General features: G+C 34.6%; 2 protein-coding genes across 6 annotated transcripts; both read right to left on the bottom strand.

The window, feature by feature from the left end:
- Positions 1–861: 861 nt before the first annotated feature.
- LOC111406941 (RNA-binding protein with multiple splicing 2-like) lies at positions 862–6,314 on the bottom strand. 5 transcript variants are annotated; one of them, XM_023036422.1, is made up of 11 exons: positions 6,061–6,314; positions 5,787–5,966; positions 5,577–5,652; positions 3,850–3,979; positions 3,587–3,701; positions 3,327–3,418; positions 3,143–3,212; positions 2,952–3,034; positions 2,387–2,536; positions 1,477–1,561; positions 1,171–1,360 (listed from the first exon to the last, which is right to left on the bottom strand). In XM_023036422.1, the coding sequence occupies exons 1-9, from the start codon at positions 6,208–6,210 to the stop codon at positions 2,440–2,442; spliced, it is 993 nt and encodes a 330-aa protein (XP_022892190.1). In that variant the 5' UTR covers positions 6,211–6,314; the 3' UTR covers positions 1,171–1,360; positions 1,477–1,561; positions 2,387–2,439. The 5 variants fall into 5 exon arrangements, with proteins under 5 accessions (XP_022892269.1, XP_022892190.1, XP_022892347.1 ...); XM_023036501.1 differs by lacking the exons at positions 1,171–1,360; positions 1,477–1,561 and adding an exon at positions 862–1,002; XM_023036579.1 differs by lacking the exon at positions 1,477–1,561.
- A 1,580-nt stretch (positions 6,315–7,894) lies between these two features.
- LOC111406865 (D-3-phosphoglycerate dehydrogenase 1, chloroplastic-like) lies at positions 7,895–11,897 on the bottom strand. Its single transcript, XM_023036249.1, has 5 exons — positions 11,119–11,897; positions 9,543–9,919; positions 9,180–9,290; positions 9,013–9,108; positions 7,895–8,905 (listed from the first exon to the last, which is right to left on the bottom strand). The coding sequence occupies exons 1-5, from the start codon at positions 11,759–11,761 to the stop codon at positions 8,234–8,236; spliced, it is 1,899 nt and encodes a 632-aa protein (XP_022892017.1). The 5' UTR covers positions 11,762–11,897; the 3' UTR covers positions 7,895–8,233.
- Positions 11,898–16,374: the final 4,477 nt, after the last annotated feature.

Raw genomic sequence — 16,374 nt, 5'->3', positions numbered from 1 at the left:
AAACCGGGCTTAATATAGTTAACAAAACCTGTTTAATGAAATGGCATTTGATAATAAATTAATAGTGGTCAAAAGCAAGGTTCGTCTTAATGATAAACAATTGAGTTGGATAACATATTTATACCACTAATAAAGTAGTTAAATTTACAAGTGTGAATTGACGGTCACATGGCCGCAAAGTTCTACAACTACAACCTAACCCCACTTCGAAACAAAATAATATTTCTCCCATCCACTCCAAAATGATGTCCTTATTTGATAGAAATTTTGATAATTAATTTTTTAACCGTTAGAGATAAAATAAATCCTACCCGTAAGAAAAAAATTCAATAATAACGATTGAAATAATGAAATAACGATCAAAAAAATTAATTATAATTAACTTAAAATTTGTACTAAACAAGCACAATATAATTTACCCAATAAGCCCATACAACATGCGATAATCAACTTTTTTAGTAACATCTCTCCATCATGGTCGAGCTGTTTCATAACGTCTCTAAGGTCTTCGATCGAATGTCCTATTTCCTGTAGCAAATCATATTGGGCTAGGATTAATAACATTATTTGCAGTATTTACCCTTCCATGTGTGACAATAATTTTACAAAAATTACTTTTCTTCGCTCCTTTATCACACATCATAAGAAAAATCATTTCTTGTGTTTTATATAATTTTTTCATGCTTTTTAACTACATTCTCCAAAATAACCACGGTATAAAAAGAACTTTTGCTGCTTAATTCTCTTTAGGCAGTACCATTCAATAACAAGATGCTATAATTTCAGTTGCCCAATTTGGTTGATGAAATCTTTTGTTTTGTTTGGAAGAGATTTTTTTTAAAATGATTTATAACAAACTTATAATTTTTAACCACCACATTATTCAACAGATATTTCCTTAAAATTAAAACGCTCAATGTGCTGCCACTGTTCTTCGACTGCCCCTTGCTTCTTGCAAATGAGATGTTTGCATCTCACCAAACTTTACAAATAGTGAAAACCCTACAAATAAATGTGAACCGAAGATCACTCTCACCCAATAGAATAGGTTAAACAAAATATCAAGGTCTCACCACAAAGCACTTTATCCCAAAGTTTAACCTATTGAAGAAGAGTAGAACGATTTATTTTTCCCATCAAATCCCAATGCCAACACATTTTTAAACGGACTGAACCCAATATCCATCATTGCTCTAACATTACATTAATCCACTTTGTTCAGAAGCTTACACGGTTAAAAGGACACGTTCATTTCAATAAATAGCGTCAATCTAACAGGCTAATACTTGACCGCAAATTTGCACCCGCACACACTAATTCTATTTCTACCACCATTTTACGTAGCAACCAGTTTGCCAGCCTAACGCAAAAACAATATTTCAGTTCAATCAATAAAAAGGCTCTCTCCACTTCATATTCAGGAAAAAATAAATCCTCAATAAGCTACTAACTTGACAACCAAAAAGACTCCTTAACTGGTAACCCAGTTTCTAGAACAAGTCACAAGTAACAAATCAGTCCTGCTCTTGATCATCCTTGTATGGAAAATGTTTTGAGAATCCTGCACGAGAACAGCAGAATCTATTTTCCAAGATTCTTCCAATTGTTCATGATTTCAACCCTGGACGTTACTGTGTGATATTATGAGCTCACTTGATGGGCTCTAAGGAATTTTAATCAACCAAACGAAGCCTAAACAGAGAAGGCAGTGATGGTTTTACCAACTGAAAAGGTAATATGATCTTGTGAATATTTCCAGATCTTTCGTGTTATGAATTAATGGTCGTGCATGAAATGAGACTGGGTACCATTTCCTTGAAATGCGAAGACATGTAGTGCAAGTTGAGCGTGAGTGCACATTAAAAAGTTAAAAAACACATTAGTTTAGAGCATGTTTGGCTCAGCTTAAAAAGATCACTTATAAATAAATAAAAAATTCCAAAAAACAAAAAAAAAATTAATTGGTGAAAATTGGAAATAAGTGGCTTATTTGATAGTAAGCTAAGTAATATTTTTTACTTGAAAGTATGGCAAAAGTAATATTTACTTTTAAGCATAGCCAAACATGCTATCTGTCATTTCTCAATAAATATATAACGTGTAAAGATCGATGTCAGAAGAAAAGCATGTTGCGGAGTCATAAGTAGTTAAACAAAACCATTGAACCGAAGAACAAAACCATGCACACTGATGTAACGTGTAATAGAACATGATTAGGCTAACAAATCATCCAGCGATGGAACTGCATTGAATGCATGTCTTGGATATCAAGTATAATATGAATCAACAGTGTGTTTGAGACACCATAGCGTGCATTTATATATGAGACGAGATGCTAATGCCGATGACTTGATGATGAATGGATGCATTGCATGATGCATCCTACCATGTAGTGGTTTGTATGTCAGAGCATAGAGAACAGAATACACCCCCTTTCAGCTACTGATAGGTCATGGGTGCTGGAGCAGCATTCACACCGAGGGGCACAGCTAGGTTGACAGAGTCCTTCCTTCTTCCAAATGGGTTCTTCGAATATGTTTCTTGGAGTCAAGGAAAAAAGTAAGCCTACGTTTAAACAAGAAAACATGTCATCAAATATGCATATTTCCTTGCTCGTAAAATGTATTATTATTATTTTTTAATATTTTTCTTATTACTATTTTCATTTCTTTTTTTATTTTGGTTGGGAGGGTGAACAAAATCGTGTCCCTCTTCTATAAGTTTTGGGTGAATATAAATCTAGAGATGTATCATCCGAATCCATGTGAGATTCAGATAGTGTTTCAATAAAGCACATGCCTTGAGAAGCATGGTGAACTACGTTACATATTAGCTAGAAACCTCCCTACCATCAAAAGATAAGACTTGAAGAAGTATGGTACAAGAACGTCCTAGGTTATAAAAATAAATAAATAAATAAATGCACAAGAAAACGTGAACATAAAGGATATTGAATGCGCATGCCAACAGAACCAGAACTGGGTATAACAGCACCCTGCAAGCTACGGTGCACATGTGTGGCGCTATTCACATCCTGCATGTACGATACAGAAAAATTATGTCGAGCAGGATGGAATGGACATGCATCACAAAGTATGATTGCGATAAGTACTAACCCCAATCGACAAACCAGGAATCTTACCTCAAATTCAATGAAGCAAACTGTATGTCTTTCCTGTCTCAATACCTTCATCTGCTTAAAGCCAGGCTGTCTGCATAGATTAAAGAGCAATGTAAAGCAGACAAACTAGTCAACATCTGTGATATATAAGCATCCAATCAAATGTGTGATTGTTCCCAAATGAGCAAAGTCCAAAAAACCATACGCGCTGAAAAGGCCTCTCAGCTCTTCTTCATTAATATTCTCACCAAGATTGCCAATGAACAGTGTATTGCAAGGTGGGTTGTCTTTATTATTCTACAAAAAAGTAATACAACAACTTATTCATAGAACAATGGGTTCAGTGGTAAGGATTATAAGTAAAAATCCTTATTAAGAGTATAAACAAGATTTATCATAAACACAAAAGAGAAATGAATAAATTCCACCCAAATTTGACAATGAGAAGCAAGTGTAGGACTACACCTGCACAGGTACATAACTGCTTGGTGCAGGTACAGGAGCTGAAGCAGGCATTGGGACGGGAGGAACAGCATAACCTCCATAAGGATCATAAGGTGGAGGTGGCGGAGCCATATACCTAAGCCAATAATCATCAATATTAGTTCAAGCAAATATGGTTCCAATTGGTGTCATTCATCATAGCCAGAAACTATTCTTGAGATAAGACCCTCAGGACTACTTCTCTAGTAACATGCTTTTTGCTATAATACTTGAACCCAATTTACCCATGTGGTCCCCAGACAGGTGCTGGGGGAGGGTGAAAAGGAGATGGACTTAAATAACCAGCATGCGTATAATCACCACCAGTTCGCATACGTTTATTTTGGTCATAAGCATTTGAATCAGCAACAATTCCTGCAAATGAACGAAAAAATTAGCAAAGCAACTCAGCTAAAAAGATAAAAAGGAACAAATGAAACAAATGCTTCATGAGAATGATTTCTCCAAACTATGTGTTCAGCATAGGCTTTGCAAGGGTGATACTAAACCTCATTTCAAGGGATATTGTGTCAACTACAGTAGTAGACACGAATTGATATAGTGCAGCACCTTCAGGCCATTAATAGTGTGAAGCCTACAACTATAGCCTGATCTCCCGGTACATATTCCATTTTCACACTCAAAAGAAAATCATCCATAAGCAACTATCTATACATCACAGAAAAACCTTGGAAGTTCCAGTTAACATTAAAGTAAAGATATGGAAACATCAAATGAACCAAATGCGGGCACTCATATATTATTTTATTCCATATGATCAAGTGCAGCACAAGGTCCATTCTAAATGAAGATATAGTCAAATGTAAGTCACCGATGAATGAAGGTGTCTACTGCAACACTAACAAAAGGATACATGATTCAACAATTTAAAATCGATAAATCAAAATTTATTCTACAATATCATTTAACTAAAAGGAAAAATAAAAAAGGATGGCAGGACTGAATTGCTTACTGACCAGAGAAAGTTGCTTCAAGAAAAATGCATAAAAGCATATATAGGGGCCCCAAGACAACGATCTTGTAAGATTCTCATGTAAGATGACTGCAGTTCACCAACGATGCACAAAAATACAAACATAATGACTCCAACCAAATAATGTTTGGTTATCTAGAAGTGAAACAGAAAAAATTTATATTATGACTCAAATAAATCTTCGATCTTTTTTCGAGTTAGAACTTATCCTACAAGTTTCCGTACTTTCTAACATTTATTTCAGTCATAACCATTAGATCGGGCCTTAAGAGGCAGCTAAAGCAGTCCCTTTTTCAGCTGCTCTTAGCTGTATGTGGATGAATAAATGCGAAACCACACCGCTTATTTCATTTAATGGCTAATGATTCACGACAGTCATACGCACTCTATTAGATCTGTCTACGCAAGAAGAGGTTAAAATGTAGCTTTTTCAGGATTTATATTATGATCAGTTATACTCAACTGAGCAGGTATGAAAGGCCAACAAGCACAGAGTTGAAAGGATCTGCTAAAAAATTAATTTGGTTAGCTTAAACTGGATGATCACCAATTTTCATCAAACAAAGAACTTTGCAGCTTTATACCTTGCAATTGTACGTAATCTATAGGTCTGTTTGGTAGTGATTATGAAAATCAATTTTTTGACCATTAGAGAGAAAAGTGGGTCCCGCCCGTGAGTGAAGAAGTCAAAAATGCCGGCTGACTTGGGGAAGTAAAAGTCAAAAATTTGATTTTTCGGGGGTCAAAAATCAGAACCAAACAGGGGCTATGTTTCCTATGATTTTAAATATTTACTATTTACAGAGTAGCTGTTAACACCTGGCAAAACCGATGCGCAGAATCAATATATATGTTCAATATTCTATTGCTATATCAATTTGTGGCACCTAGAGCAATCGATTCAGTGTTCTGAAAATATCAACTTCACTCAACTAATTTAGAATGTTTTCAAATAAAAAATAAATAAATAAATCTCACCCCTTTTCACGAAAAGATTCTTCTTGGCCATCTCAGTGTGCAGTACAGACTTTGAATCAGCATCAAAGACCATATCCTGAACACCATAATATTTCAAAATATAAGGAAGAAAATTTATCAGAATTAAAAAATAAATAAATAAATAAAAAATAATTATAGATTGAGAGAGACAGGGCGGACGAGTTAATAGAATGCAGTAGAATAAATTACCTGTATGGCGTCCTTGGCAGCAAGTGCATGCTGAGCAGTAGCAAAAAGGGCGAAACCCATTGGATGCTCGCCTTTAAAATTGACCTGCGATGCCTCGTACCCCGGCAACCATCTCAGCAAGTTCTGCAACTCTCTCTCTTTCACATCCTCCGGTAATCCCGAAATGAAAATCGTCCGTACCTTCAAAAATCCACAAAAAAATTAAAATTAACGCCATCATAATTGTTCGCATTGAAGAATTGAAACAAAGAATGGTTGAAATTGTAGTGCGTACCTCGTCCGAGGGTGATTGGAGAGCGTGGTTATCCATGGGGATTGGAGGAGGATGGGGGTGAGGAGGAGGAGGAACGGCCATGGAAGCCGCAGGAGGGGCTGCGCCTGGTGGCCATTGCTGATGGTATGGGTGAATTCCGGCACCGGCCATTTCTCAGGGGAATCGATCTGTTGGTTTTATGTTACTCTTTTCTTAATTGAGAGCTAGGGTTTGCTTTAGAATAGGAGCTCCTCGAAATCGTATTTCAGTATCTGCACCCTCTTAAATTGAAATTTTAGCCACAATTTTTGTTTTTCAAAATAAATTCCAACAATTAATAATTAGAATTTATCTAGTGAAACATAATGGGCATACCGAATGGTATACAATCCACTCACATGGGTGTGAGATCCATGTGAAAGAAATAATATTTTATTTAAGTGGATCACTCGTTCATGTGATTGAGATGTACACCATTATGTACACTCTAATGTACTACTAGCAAAATCATAATAATTAAGGTACTTGCTTGATCTACATTCCTTCTCTCCAATTCGATTTGGAGAACATAGACGTACGCGTTCATGTCTAATCATTTACTATGCAATAGATAAGCAAAATTTATGTNTTCAAAATATTGCGTTTCTTAAGAGTTTAAATAGTCATTAGTGCTCCACATTAAGTCCGTCCCTATTTGAGTCTTGTTTTTTTTCATTTTTTTCTACGGTACTTATTTTCAATTACATATTTTTCATTAAAATAATATTACACGCTAATCAAAAAAATTCGTCTTTTTTAATCATGCCTTTCCCATCAATTTACTTTTCCATAATACATTACAAAAATTAATGGGGCTCAAACAGGGCCTAACCTCACTTTTAGTGTTTTAATGCATATTGTTTCTTACATAAGGTAGATTTGAATTTTTGGGTAAATTCTTTTGATATGTTTCAAACTCTAGATGTCCTATAATAATTATACTCTTATCGTAACACATATTTCGTTAATAGGATAACGAAGATTCGAAGTGAAATGACTCCACTTATTTGTTTTAAAAAGTTGCATTGATGGAAAATAGAAGTGTGAATGGCTCACGAACAACAATTTAAAACTATGGACAACTGAAAGTTATTCTCAACAATTTCGCAACGACTTATTTCATTAATTTTTTACTTTATTCACGATAATAATTAATAAATTTATATTTCATCTCCTTTACCAACTATAGAAGGTTTTCTTTGCTACTTTCAAAAAAGACTATTTACTATTGTCATTAAGAATGTATTTGACGGGACTTCTATTCTTGCTTCTACTTTTTGAAATATTATTACGAGAAACAAGAGAGAATAAAGGTGATTCTTACACATAATGTTATCATTTATATATAAAATTTAATAATATGACACATAAATAATTTGTCACGATAGTTTAATTAAAATATTAATTATAATAAATTTTATATGATATGAAATAAGTGTTATTTAAGAAGATGAGATTCATAGAAAATAATTAGCGTTTACTTAAATAAATATTGTATTTAAATGAAAGTACTTCTATAATTATGTTGGCAATCAATTGATTTTACATAATTTCAATTCACAACTAAACTATCAATTGCTTTTTGAAAGACACACACACACACATACATATATTCCCCTCATCTACTTTATTGAATAACCGGAAAGAGATGCAGTCGATTGGTACCTCGATCTCTATCTATGATGCAGTTCGTGCAATGCGGTTAAGTAATGTCAAACTATCATCTTGGATCTTGTGAGATAGGCATATCTATATATAGAAATAAACATTAAATTTGAGCTCAAAGGAAACATCACAATAAAAATGGATTTGAACAAATGCAAAGCAATATTTAAACAATTTGATCAAAAGAGAATTACAAATGAAAGAGTACTTCACCTAATCCGAAACGTTCAACTTCTTAAATTAACACCAGCATCCCATAAACACAACTTCTAGCTCTAAACAATGACAACAACATATGAAACCATAATATGCTTTCAATCTATTAAAAACGATGATAGTGCATCCCTTCATTACGAACAGGGCAACTTAAATTATAAAAATTCCATGAACAGACGGAGACAGGAAGAATCTGCCGCTTTTCGGTGAGTAGCTGCTATTTATTCTTGACATAGGTCCACGCTTCAACCTCATTTCCAAGAAATGTGTGCTTTCAAAGTTCCAGAAAAACAAACTCTTCAACTGCAGGAACTTCGCCAATCTTCTTAAGCGTATCCTTGTCAGGTTCTTCATCTACTCCAATTGCCATTATGGCCTTTGTCCTCTTAGCAGTTCTTCCCACACTCATAAAGCTCACATTAACATTACGCTCTCCAAGGATGTTTCCGACTCGTCCAATCATTCCCGGTTGATCTACTTGACGGCATAGTATGAGATTTCCATCCAAACTGACATCAACTTCAAATGATCCTACACGCGTTAGATGAGGTATCCCATACTTAACTCTCCCATCAATGCTAATGTATCCATTCTCTGTCAAAGCGCTTGCAAATTTTGACTCCACGTTACTAACTTGTACCTGGATCGAGTCAATAGGATTTTCAGATGACGAGTCCACCAAAACTCGTTCCTCACTAATTCGGAGACCCTTTTGTTTGGCAGTGAAATCTGCATTGACGAGGTTGATATGGGAGTCGGATATAGGCTCAATAATGCCCTTCGTGATCATGGCACGAAGAAGTCTGGTGTCCAAGTTAGCTGGATCTCGAGCTGATTCGTAGACCACCTTCACAGATTGAATTCCACTTCCTCCAGCAACTAACTGTACAGCTAGCCTACCCAGTTTCTCAGCCAGTGTTACATAAGGAGCCAATTCTGACAAGACCTGATAACGAAAAATCGGAAATTTTCAGTTTCACCTAACGAAGTTCTGAAGCAAGGGATCTAAAGAAGCACATATAGATGGTAGCAGTTATTTTTGTTTATTTTTACCTCGGGAGGAACCATAGGAGCATTGACTGCAGTAGCAGAAAGCTCCCCTCTCAGTGCACCAACAACTGCCTCAGCTATTTCGACTGCAACTCCTTCCTGAAATATAAGCATTAAGGTTAACAGCTCACATCACATGCAAATGAGGCAATGTCCACAAGAATTCTTACCTGCGCTTCCTTTGTGCTAGCTCCAAGATGTGGTGTAACAGTAACATTCTCGTGTTGGACTAATTTGCTGTCCTTAGGTGGGGGCTCCTCTGTGAACACATCAAGTGCCGCCTAATAAATACAATGCCCAGAAAATCAGTTTCACATAGCATTAACAAGGTCTGCAGTAATTTTGCACCACATTGCAAAAATAAATCCATCATATGATGTATGAAAAGATGCAAGTTGTGAAAATACGAGAATATACCCAAGCTGATGGAACTAGACTGAAACAGAGTAGTCCTAAGGTCATATCCATTTTTGATAATTCAGAAGGTCAAAATAACTTGGACTTATTGTGGAAATCACTCTCAAAGAGTATACCTGTGCAACTGTTCCATTATCAAGGGCCCTCACTAAGGCATCTTCGTCAATAACACCACCTCGAGCTACATTTATGATGCGGACATCCTTTTTCATCTTTGAAAAGGTCTCATCATTAAATACCCTGTTAGTTGAAGGAGTAAGAGGCATATGGAGTGAAATGAAGTCTGCAGTGGAGATAGCCTGATCAAAAGAGACCAACTCCACACCAATAGCACGTGCTCTATCAGCTGGAGCGTAAGGGTCATGTGCAATAACATGCATGCCGAGTCCCTTTGCACGTCTTGCAACTTCAGAACCAACCTTACCAAATCCCATGACTGCTAATGTCTTCCCAACCAGAGAAACACCAACATACTTGTTGCGTTGCCATTTTCCTGTTAACATCAATTAAGAAATAATCAACTCATATAAAAACTGTTATGCAAGATAAGCTTAACTGATAATTAGACTAATAACTATATGAAATAATTATACGAGTGTAATGTTTCCGATGATAGAAATCGTCCAAGGAATATTTCAGCTATCTTAAAATTTTTGGATCAGTAAGTGTCTACACCATCCCTGCATAAAATAAGCTGTCACTTCAACTTTTTCTTCGGGCAGTAACAAAATTATAATCAAAAGAAATGTGTGATCTTTTCTTCAAGCCACAAGAAACAGAAGCTAGTAATGCAATATGTTACACCCTCGTCTTCTGGGTTCTTGGCACGTCCCTTGCTTTTAGACATTAAAAACTTTGAAGCAAGCGCAGCCACTTATTTATGCAGCAGTGAAGGAATCGCCTCAGAAGTCCATGATGGTGAGTAAAACTTATCAATTAGTCAAGACTTTAAGAAGTATTAGAAATACATTATTGCAATGTATACAACAAGGAGGCCAGTAGTACTCCATACATACAAAGACATTGAAGGACTGCAATTGACAACAACGAGCTTAAATAAGAGGTTAACCAATCTCTGAGAATACAGCAAAACTTCAGATGCATCACATTTCCATTTTCATAAACATAAATTATTTTGAAAATAAATAAATAAATAAATAAATAAAGCCAAATTATGACCTTGCATCAGATAGTTCAGTTCAAATTAAACTGGCGTTGAGATGGTAGAAACGATTAAGTACTCCCCATGGCCCTGTTCATGCTGATGTTTTTCAATCTTTCTTACTCTCCTTCGGAGCCAAGGTTGAAAATGTTAAAAGAACCGAGCACACACTCATGGGTTATCTCACACTAAGACAGGGAATTAACAACCACAAAATCTACTAAGCCAGATCAGGAGTTTCTTTTCTCTCTCACTCTCTTAGACTTTTCTCAGCAAACTTATAGATCTAACTAGTTGGATTAATTAGTCCCAAAGGTTTACATTAAACTAGTATTGTAGTAAATACATAATCCAAATCCATCGCCATTTAACTGGTGCAGGTTATTCTCTTTTTAACAAATTAACTCAAAAACACAGACAAAAATTACACAGATCACAACGAGACTATCTTTTATTTTTGTTCTTCAGATTCAAATGTATTAAGTTGAATCCTACTTGGTGAACATGCAAAATAATTGAAATATATATACCAGCTTTCATGGACGCATCGGCTTGCGCAACATTACGCGCCATGGAAGCAAGCAAAGCAATGCCATGCTCTGCCGCAGCAATGGTGTTAGCGGTGGGGGCATTGACCACAAGACACCCAAATTCCGTCGCCGCCTGCAGATCCACATTATCAATGCCAACACCCGCCCTCCCGACCACCTTAAGCCGCCCCTTTGCCGCCTCAAAAACCTGTCTCGTAACCTTAGTCCCACTCCTCACGATCAACGCATCACACAACGAAATCTTGGCACACAATTCCTCAGGGGATAAATTATATGAACAATCAACATTTCCGAATGTTCTTAGCAAATCCAATCCCGCTTCCCCGAGTTTCTCGGAGACGAGGATTGTGGGCCTTTCAGTTCTGACAACGTTATCGGGATACTGGGTTCTTGACAACAAATCGGACTTTGATTCCACGGTTTCGAGGACATTGAATACTGGTGTGGTGTGGAAGTTTCTTGAAAAATAGGAACCCTTAACAAGTGACAGTTTTTGAAGGGAAATGGATGAATTGGAGAATGAAAGGTGGCGTGAAAAGATTGATTTTTTCTGGGATTCAACATTTCTTATACTGAAATTGGTGGGATTTTTTGCTACGCGAGAAATTGAGCTGGTAGCCATGGTTCTTGGATCCTGGTATTCTCTGGGATTCCGTGTGTCTGTGCGTTTTCGAGTGGGTGGGTAGAAAGGGCGGGTTCAAAAGTTGTTGGAGGAGGGAGAGTTTGGCGGAGGAGATATAGATTGAGAATCTCAGTTGTTAACAGATCTTATAAATACATGATTATGTACAAAATTTACAATATAGCCTATGTTTGACAATTATTAAAAATTGTTTTTTGGGAAAATAAATTTTGAAATAATGATATTCTGAAGAATGTATAAAGTTATCTGAGCTCCATTCTTTTTAAAATACATTCTTAAACATTGAATTGATATCATTTTAATCACACATTTTTCGATAAAATAATATTACACGTAAATCTAAAAAAATTTCTCATTTTTTAACCACACATTTTTCATCAATTTATTGTTCCAAAATATATTTTTTAAAATAATGTGGATCAAACAGACACATAGTTTAAAAATAAGTAAAATATTTTATTTTGAAAATGTGTGGTTTAAAATAAGTTTGGTAAGAAAATATTGTGAAACAGAGGCATAATTGTCAGGTGTGAATTTACATTTTCACCCTTCTCTCTATCGTGCATCAAAATCTTGGTAGGTGATTGAATATGACAAATTAATTGCACAAAGTCCCCAACTTATTCAGATTTAGTTTAGACACGTTTGGCATGGTATTGGACCACAGTTATAGTATTCTTACATGAAGTCCTTGTTTGAGCCACATTATATTCTTAATAATGCATTTTTTGAATAGTATCTTGATGAAAAATGTGTAATTAAAAATAAAGAAAAAATTTGAATTTACAAGTAATATTATTTTATTGAAGAATGTGGGATTGAAATTATGTCAAATCATGTATTTTTTTGAAAAAATGTGGTTCAAACATAGCCGAAGTTTTTATCTCACCGTTTATATATGTTTGGTACACAATACAATCATATAGATGTGTTTGACACGTAATCCTATTACATAGACAATGTCGTCAATATATCAAAATGTTTTTCCGTATTATGCCTAGTATTATTTGGTACCTCATATTTAGCATGTCATTAGTACTTACAATGCACATTTCAAGATTTTCATTGTACGAAATCATAGACATTTTCGAAATCACGTGAACATGTTGATTCGTAATCCTATCGCATGGATATATGATACGTAATGTTAGGATGTCAAAAATGATATTGTTTGCTCTTCCGTGTTTTTTCTCTACATTGTTCAGTACATCACATTAAACATATCGTTAGTATTTATAATGTGCATTTTAGTATTTGATTGCACAAAATCATAGACTTTTTCGAATTTACAATTTCATTACGGGAACATTTGGTATGTTATTAATGCATACATATTTGATAAATGTTGTATTGGTTGTTTTGTATTTTTTCTAGTATTGTTCGGTACACCACATTAAACACATCGTTAGTATTTTGTGAAGTATGTTTTAGTAAGAAAAGTATGACATTTGTATGACTTGATTTAAGTGCATGGAATTATTTATTTTATTCAAATTAAAATTTCATCGAAAATATTAAATGCGCAGAAATAAATAATAGTGTTCAAGTGGCATCTAAACATATCATTTGTTCCAAATATATAATATTCAATAATAGATATTTTAATTTTTAAGATACCTGTCATATGATAAAGGATACACCAGCGAAATTTATTTCCTTGATATTGGTCCCTAAGTTATTGCTTTAGTTGCGAATTGATTTCCAATCTTTAAAAAGGTACAATACAATGCTCAAATTTTCGTCGATGTTGCAATTTTAATACCTTTAGATAGTTATGCTTGAAATTGCTGCGAAAATAGAAAATTTATCCAAAGGACGATGATGCTCTTACCCTATGTTTAATTACTAAATAAAACGAGTAGGAAAATAATAAAGACGAGAATAGCTCATTAGCCCATCCCATCTTCAAACTAAGCAATGGTGCCTCCTCCTTAACACTAGTTCATTGTAAAGGAGAAGATGAAATCCATTAGCGATAGGTTTCATTTGCAGTGATCATAAGTAGTGATATCGTCAATTTCGGTATCTTGACCTTTATCTATCCCGAGGGTTTAGAATGTCTATTTTACACAATTTTGGCTTCATCGTGGTCGGGTAGATGTACTCGGGGTATGTGTCTTTGCCCGATCTATTTGATATCATCGGGAATAGGTCCTCGGGAATATAAACCCTGCTTCCGTAGATGACATGCTCGGGCAAGTCCCTTTGTTTGAGCTCTGAATGCATGGGCTTGTGTTCAAAAAGAGACCTAATTGCTAAGGATCCTAATCTAACTCACACACCTCATCCCACATCTCTTGTGTCCAAGAGGTCTCTATTGTTGTTAAGTTATCCCAATTGTATTGCAAGTTAAACACCTCTCTCATGTAGGACTCCCTGGGATAATATTGCACAACTAACCTACCTATGAGGAGTGTGGTACTAAATCCTAGTAGGAGTAGACCATCTATCCCTATAAATACCAACATTGGATCATTATTCAGGTACATTTTCATTATTTTCCAGTTCATAGCCTCACACATATAATTCTGTCTGTAACTTAAGTATCAAATGGGCGACGAGAACAAACCGAGCCTTTGTTTCAAGTACCGGAAGACTACGATCATGCCCATTCAATGTCCTCAAGTTCGGAAAATCAACAAGTACTATTTTTGGTAGCATTGTACTTTCGCTTGTTCACGAATTGGTAAGTTGATTATTTATTTAGTTTATAGAAGATTAGATTCGAAAAACTACTTTCAAGTTCTTGAACATGATCCATATATGGCTTCAGTATTGTATGGATCAAAATTATATTTTAATTTAAGTCAGAGTCAATAATTAATTTTAAATATATATTTCATGTGATGCACAAATTTTGAACCATACATCTCATCAACTTTTATTAAAATCTACTAAAAAATTTAATTTTAATCATTCATAGACGGGGGCATAATTTTCACTCTTATTTTGAATCCTCGATAAGGATAATATCTGGTAAGGTTTTTATAAACAAGGATAAATGAGTGGTTGAGAATTGAGTAGTAAATACCTAGAAACAATTAGTCAAACGGAGGATAAATTTAACTTTTTAATGCAGCCAGTACATGAAGAATTTAAAAAAGAAAAAAAGACAACCTAGGAAATTTTTGGATGGAGAAGTGGTCAATGCAAGTCTTTAGAGTGTGAGATGCACATAGAAACAGAAGGTTAAAGAAGAATTTGCAAGTTGACAATAACTCGATGACCATCGCCAAAATTTTGCGAAATTGATATTTCTTTAGTTCTGTTGCAAGGACATTTATGTCATTTCAATCTTGTATGAGTTCCCACCATGTGCGCCATGGAATCGGAGTCATCGGACAGTTATCGGTGCCTACCTCTCTCCTCCTGCCGCAGACCTGTAATCATGTCCACTTGTTCCGTTCATGGCCCCATCCACTTAATATTGGTCAGTCTTCCTTTGACATTTTTTTTTTAAAGTTTCACGTGGTTAATACATTATTCAAGCTCGAGGTTCATTTAAAATCAAAAATTGATTTTTAAAATAACTTCTTCAAAAAGGTTTTTTTTTTTTCTTTTTTACAAGTATTGTCAAACGGGTCCTCAGTACAACGACCAATGTGCTTGAAATCGATTAGAAGTTGTGAGTTATAAGAAAATATGTAGATTTAAATTTGATATTAATTGTGAATGTTACTTATCCCTATTTGGTTTTAATTAAAATTACAACTCATGTGAGTTATACGAAAATATGTAGATTTAAATTTGATATTAATTGTGAATGTTACTTATCCCTATTTGGTTTTAATTAAAATTACAACTCATGTGAGTTATACGAAAATATGTAGATTTAAATTTGATATTAATTGTGAATGTTGCTTAGCCCCTGTTTGATTTTAATTAAAATTATAACTCATGTGACTTATACGAAAATATTTATATTTAAATTTGATATTAATTGTAAATGTTACTTAACCCCTATTTGGTGTTAATTAAAAGTATAACTCATTTTTCTTTATCTATTTTTATCAATCACATATTTTTTAATAAAATAATATTACACTTAATTTTAAAAAAAATTCTTCTTTTTAAATTACATATTTTTCAAAAAAAATTATTCAAATCATTAAAATTTCAAATAATGGATGCCAACATAAGTAGGTAAAAGTATATTTGAATATATTATTATAACTTGTCAACCATGAATTACGAAGAACAGCTGACAGAATATTTGATAAATTTCAACTCCAACATACAACAAGAAGTTTGGACGTACAAGTAACTATTCAAGTTATTTATTTATTATTATTATTATTTTTTTAAATTGAATAGTCTACCTACCCTCATTTATGGGTTAATTTGTTTTTTGGTCACTAAAGTTCTAGTGAAATATCAATTAGGTCATCCAACTTTAATTCGTTCTAATTAAAGCATTAAACTTCAAATTTACTTACTATGTCAACTACCGTTAACTAAACTTACCATTTCCATGCTTGGGATGCCAATACTTGCTCGATTCCTTCTCCACATGTCTTGTCTAGGATCAAGGGCGGATCCAAAGGGGGTCCCATAGGGTCACTCGACCCTCCAGTTTTTTCCATTTTTTTTTT

Source organism: Olea europaea, chromosome 1, assembly GCF_002742605.1.
Source record: "Olea europaea var. sylvestris chromosome 1, O_europaea_v1, whole genome shotgun sequence".
NCBI classification, from domain to species: domain Eukaryota; kingdom Viridiplantae; phylum Streptophyta; class Magnoliopsida; order Lamiales; family Oleaceae; genus Olea; species Olea europaea.
This window is presented reverse-complemented; position numbering and strand designations above follow the sequence as displayed.

Excerpts from the sequence above, each read along its gene's own strand:
- LOC111406941 (XM_023036501.1), bottom strand. The coding sequence starts at position 6,210 with ATGGCCGGTGCCGGAATTCACCCATACCATCAGCAATGGCCACCAGGC. Across the intron at positions 3,980-5,576 it reads GAATCTTTTCGTGAAAAGGG|GAATTGTTGCTGATTCAAAT; the intron begins GTGAGATTTATT and ends GTTCATTTGCAG. Across the intron at positions 2,537-2,951 it reads TCTGTTGGCATGCGCATTCA|ATATTCGAAGAACCCATTTG; the intron begins ATATCCTTTATG and ends ACTCCAAGAAAC.
- LOC111406865 (XM_023036249.1), bottom strand. The coding sequence starts at position 11,761 with ATGGCTACCAGCTCAATTTCTCGCGTAGCAAAAAATCCCACCAATTTC. Across the intron at positions 9,920-11,118 it reads CGATGCGTCCATGAAAGCTG|GAAAATGGCAACGCAACAAG; the intron begins GTATATATATTT and ends TGATGTTAACAG. Across the intron at positions 8,906-9,012 it reads CTCCTATGGTTCCTCCCGAG|GTCTTGTCAGAATTGGCTCC; the intron begins GTAAAAATAAAC and ends TTTCGTTATCAG.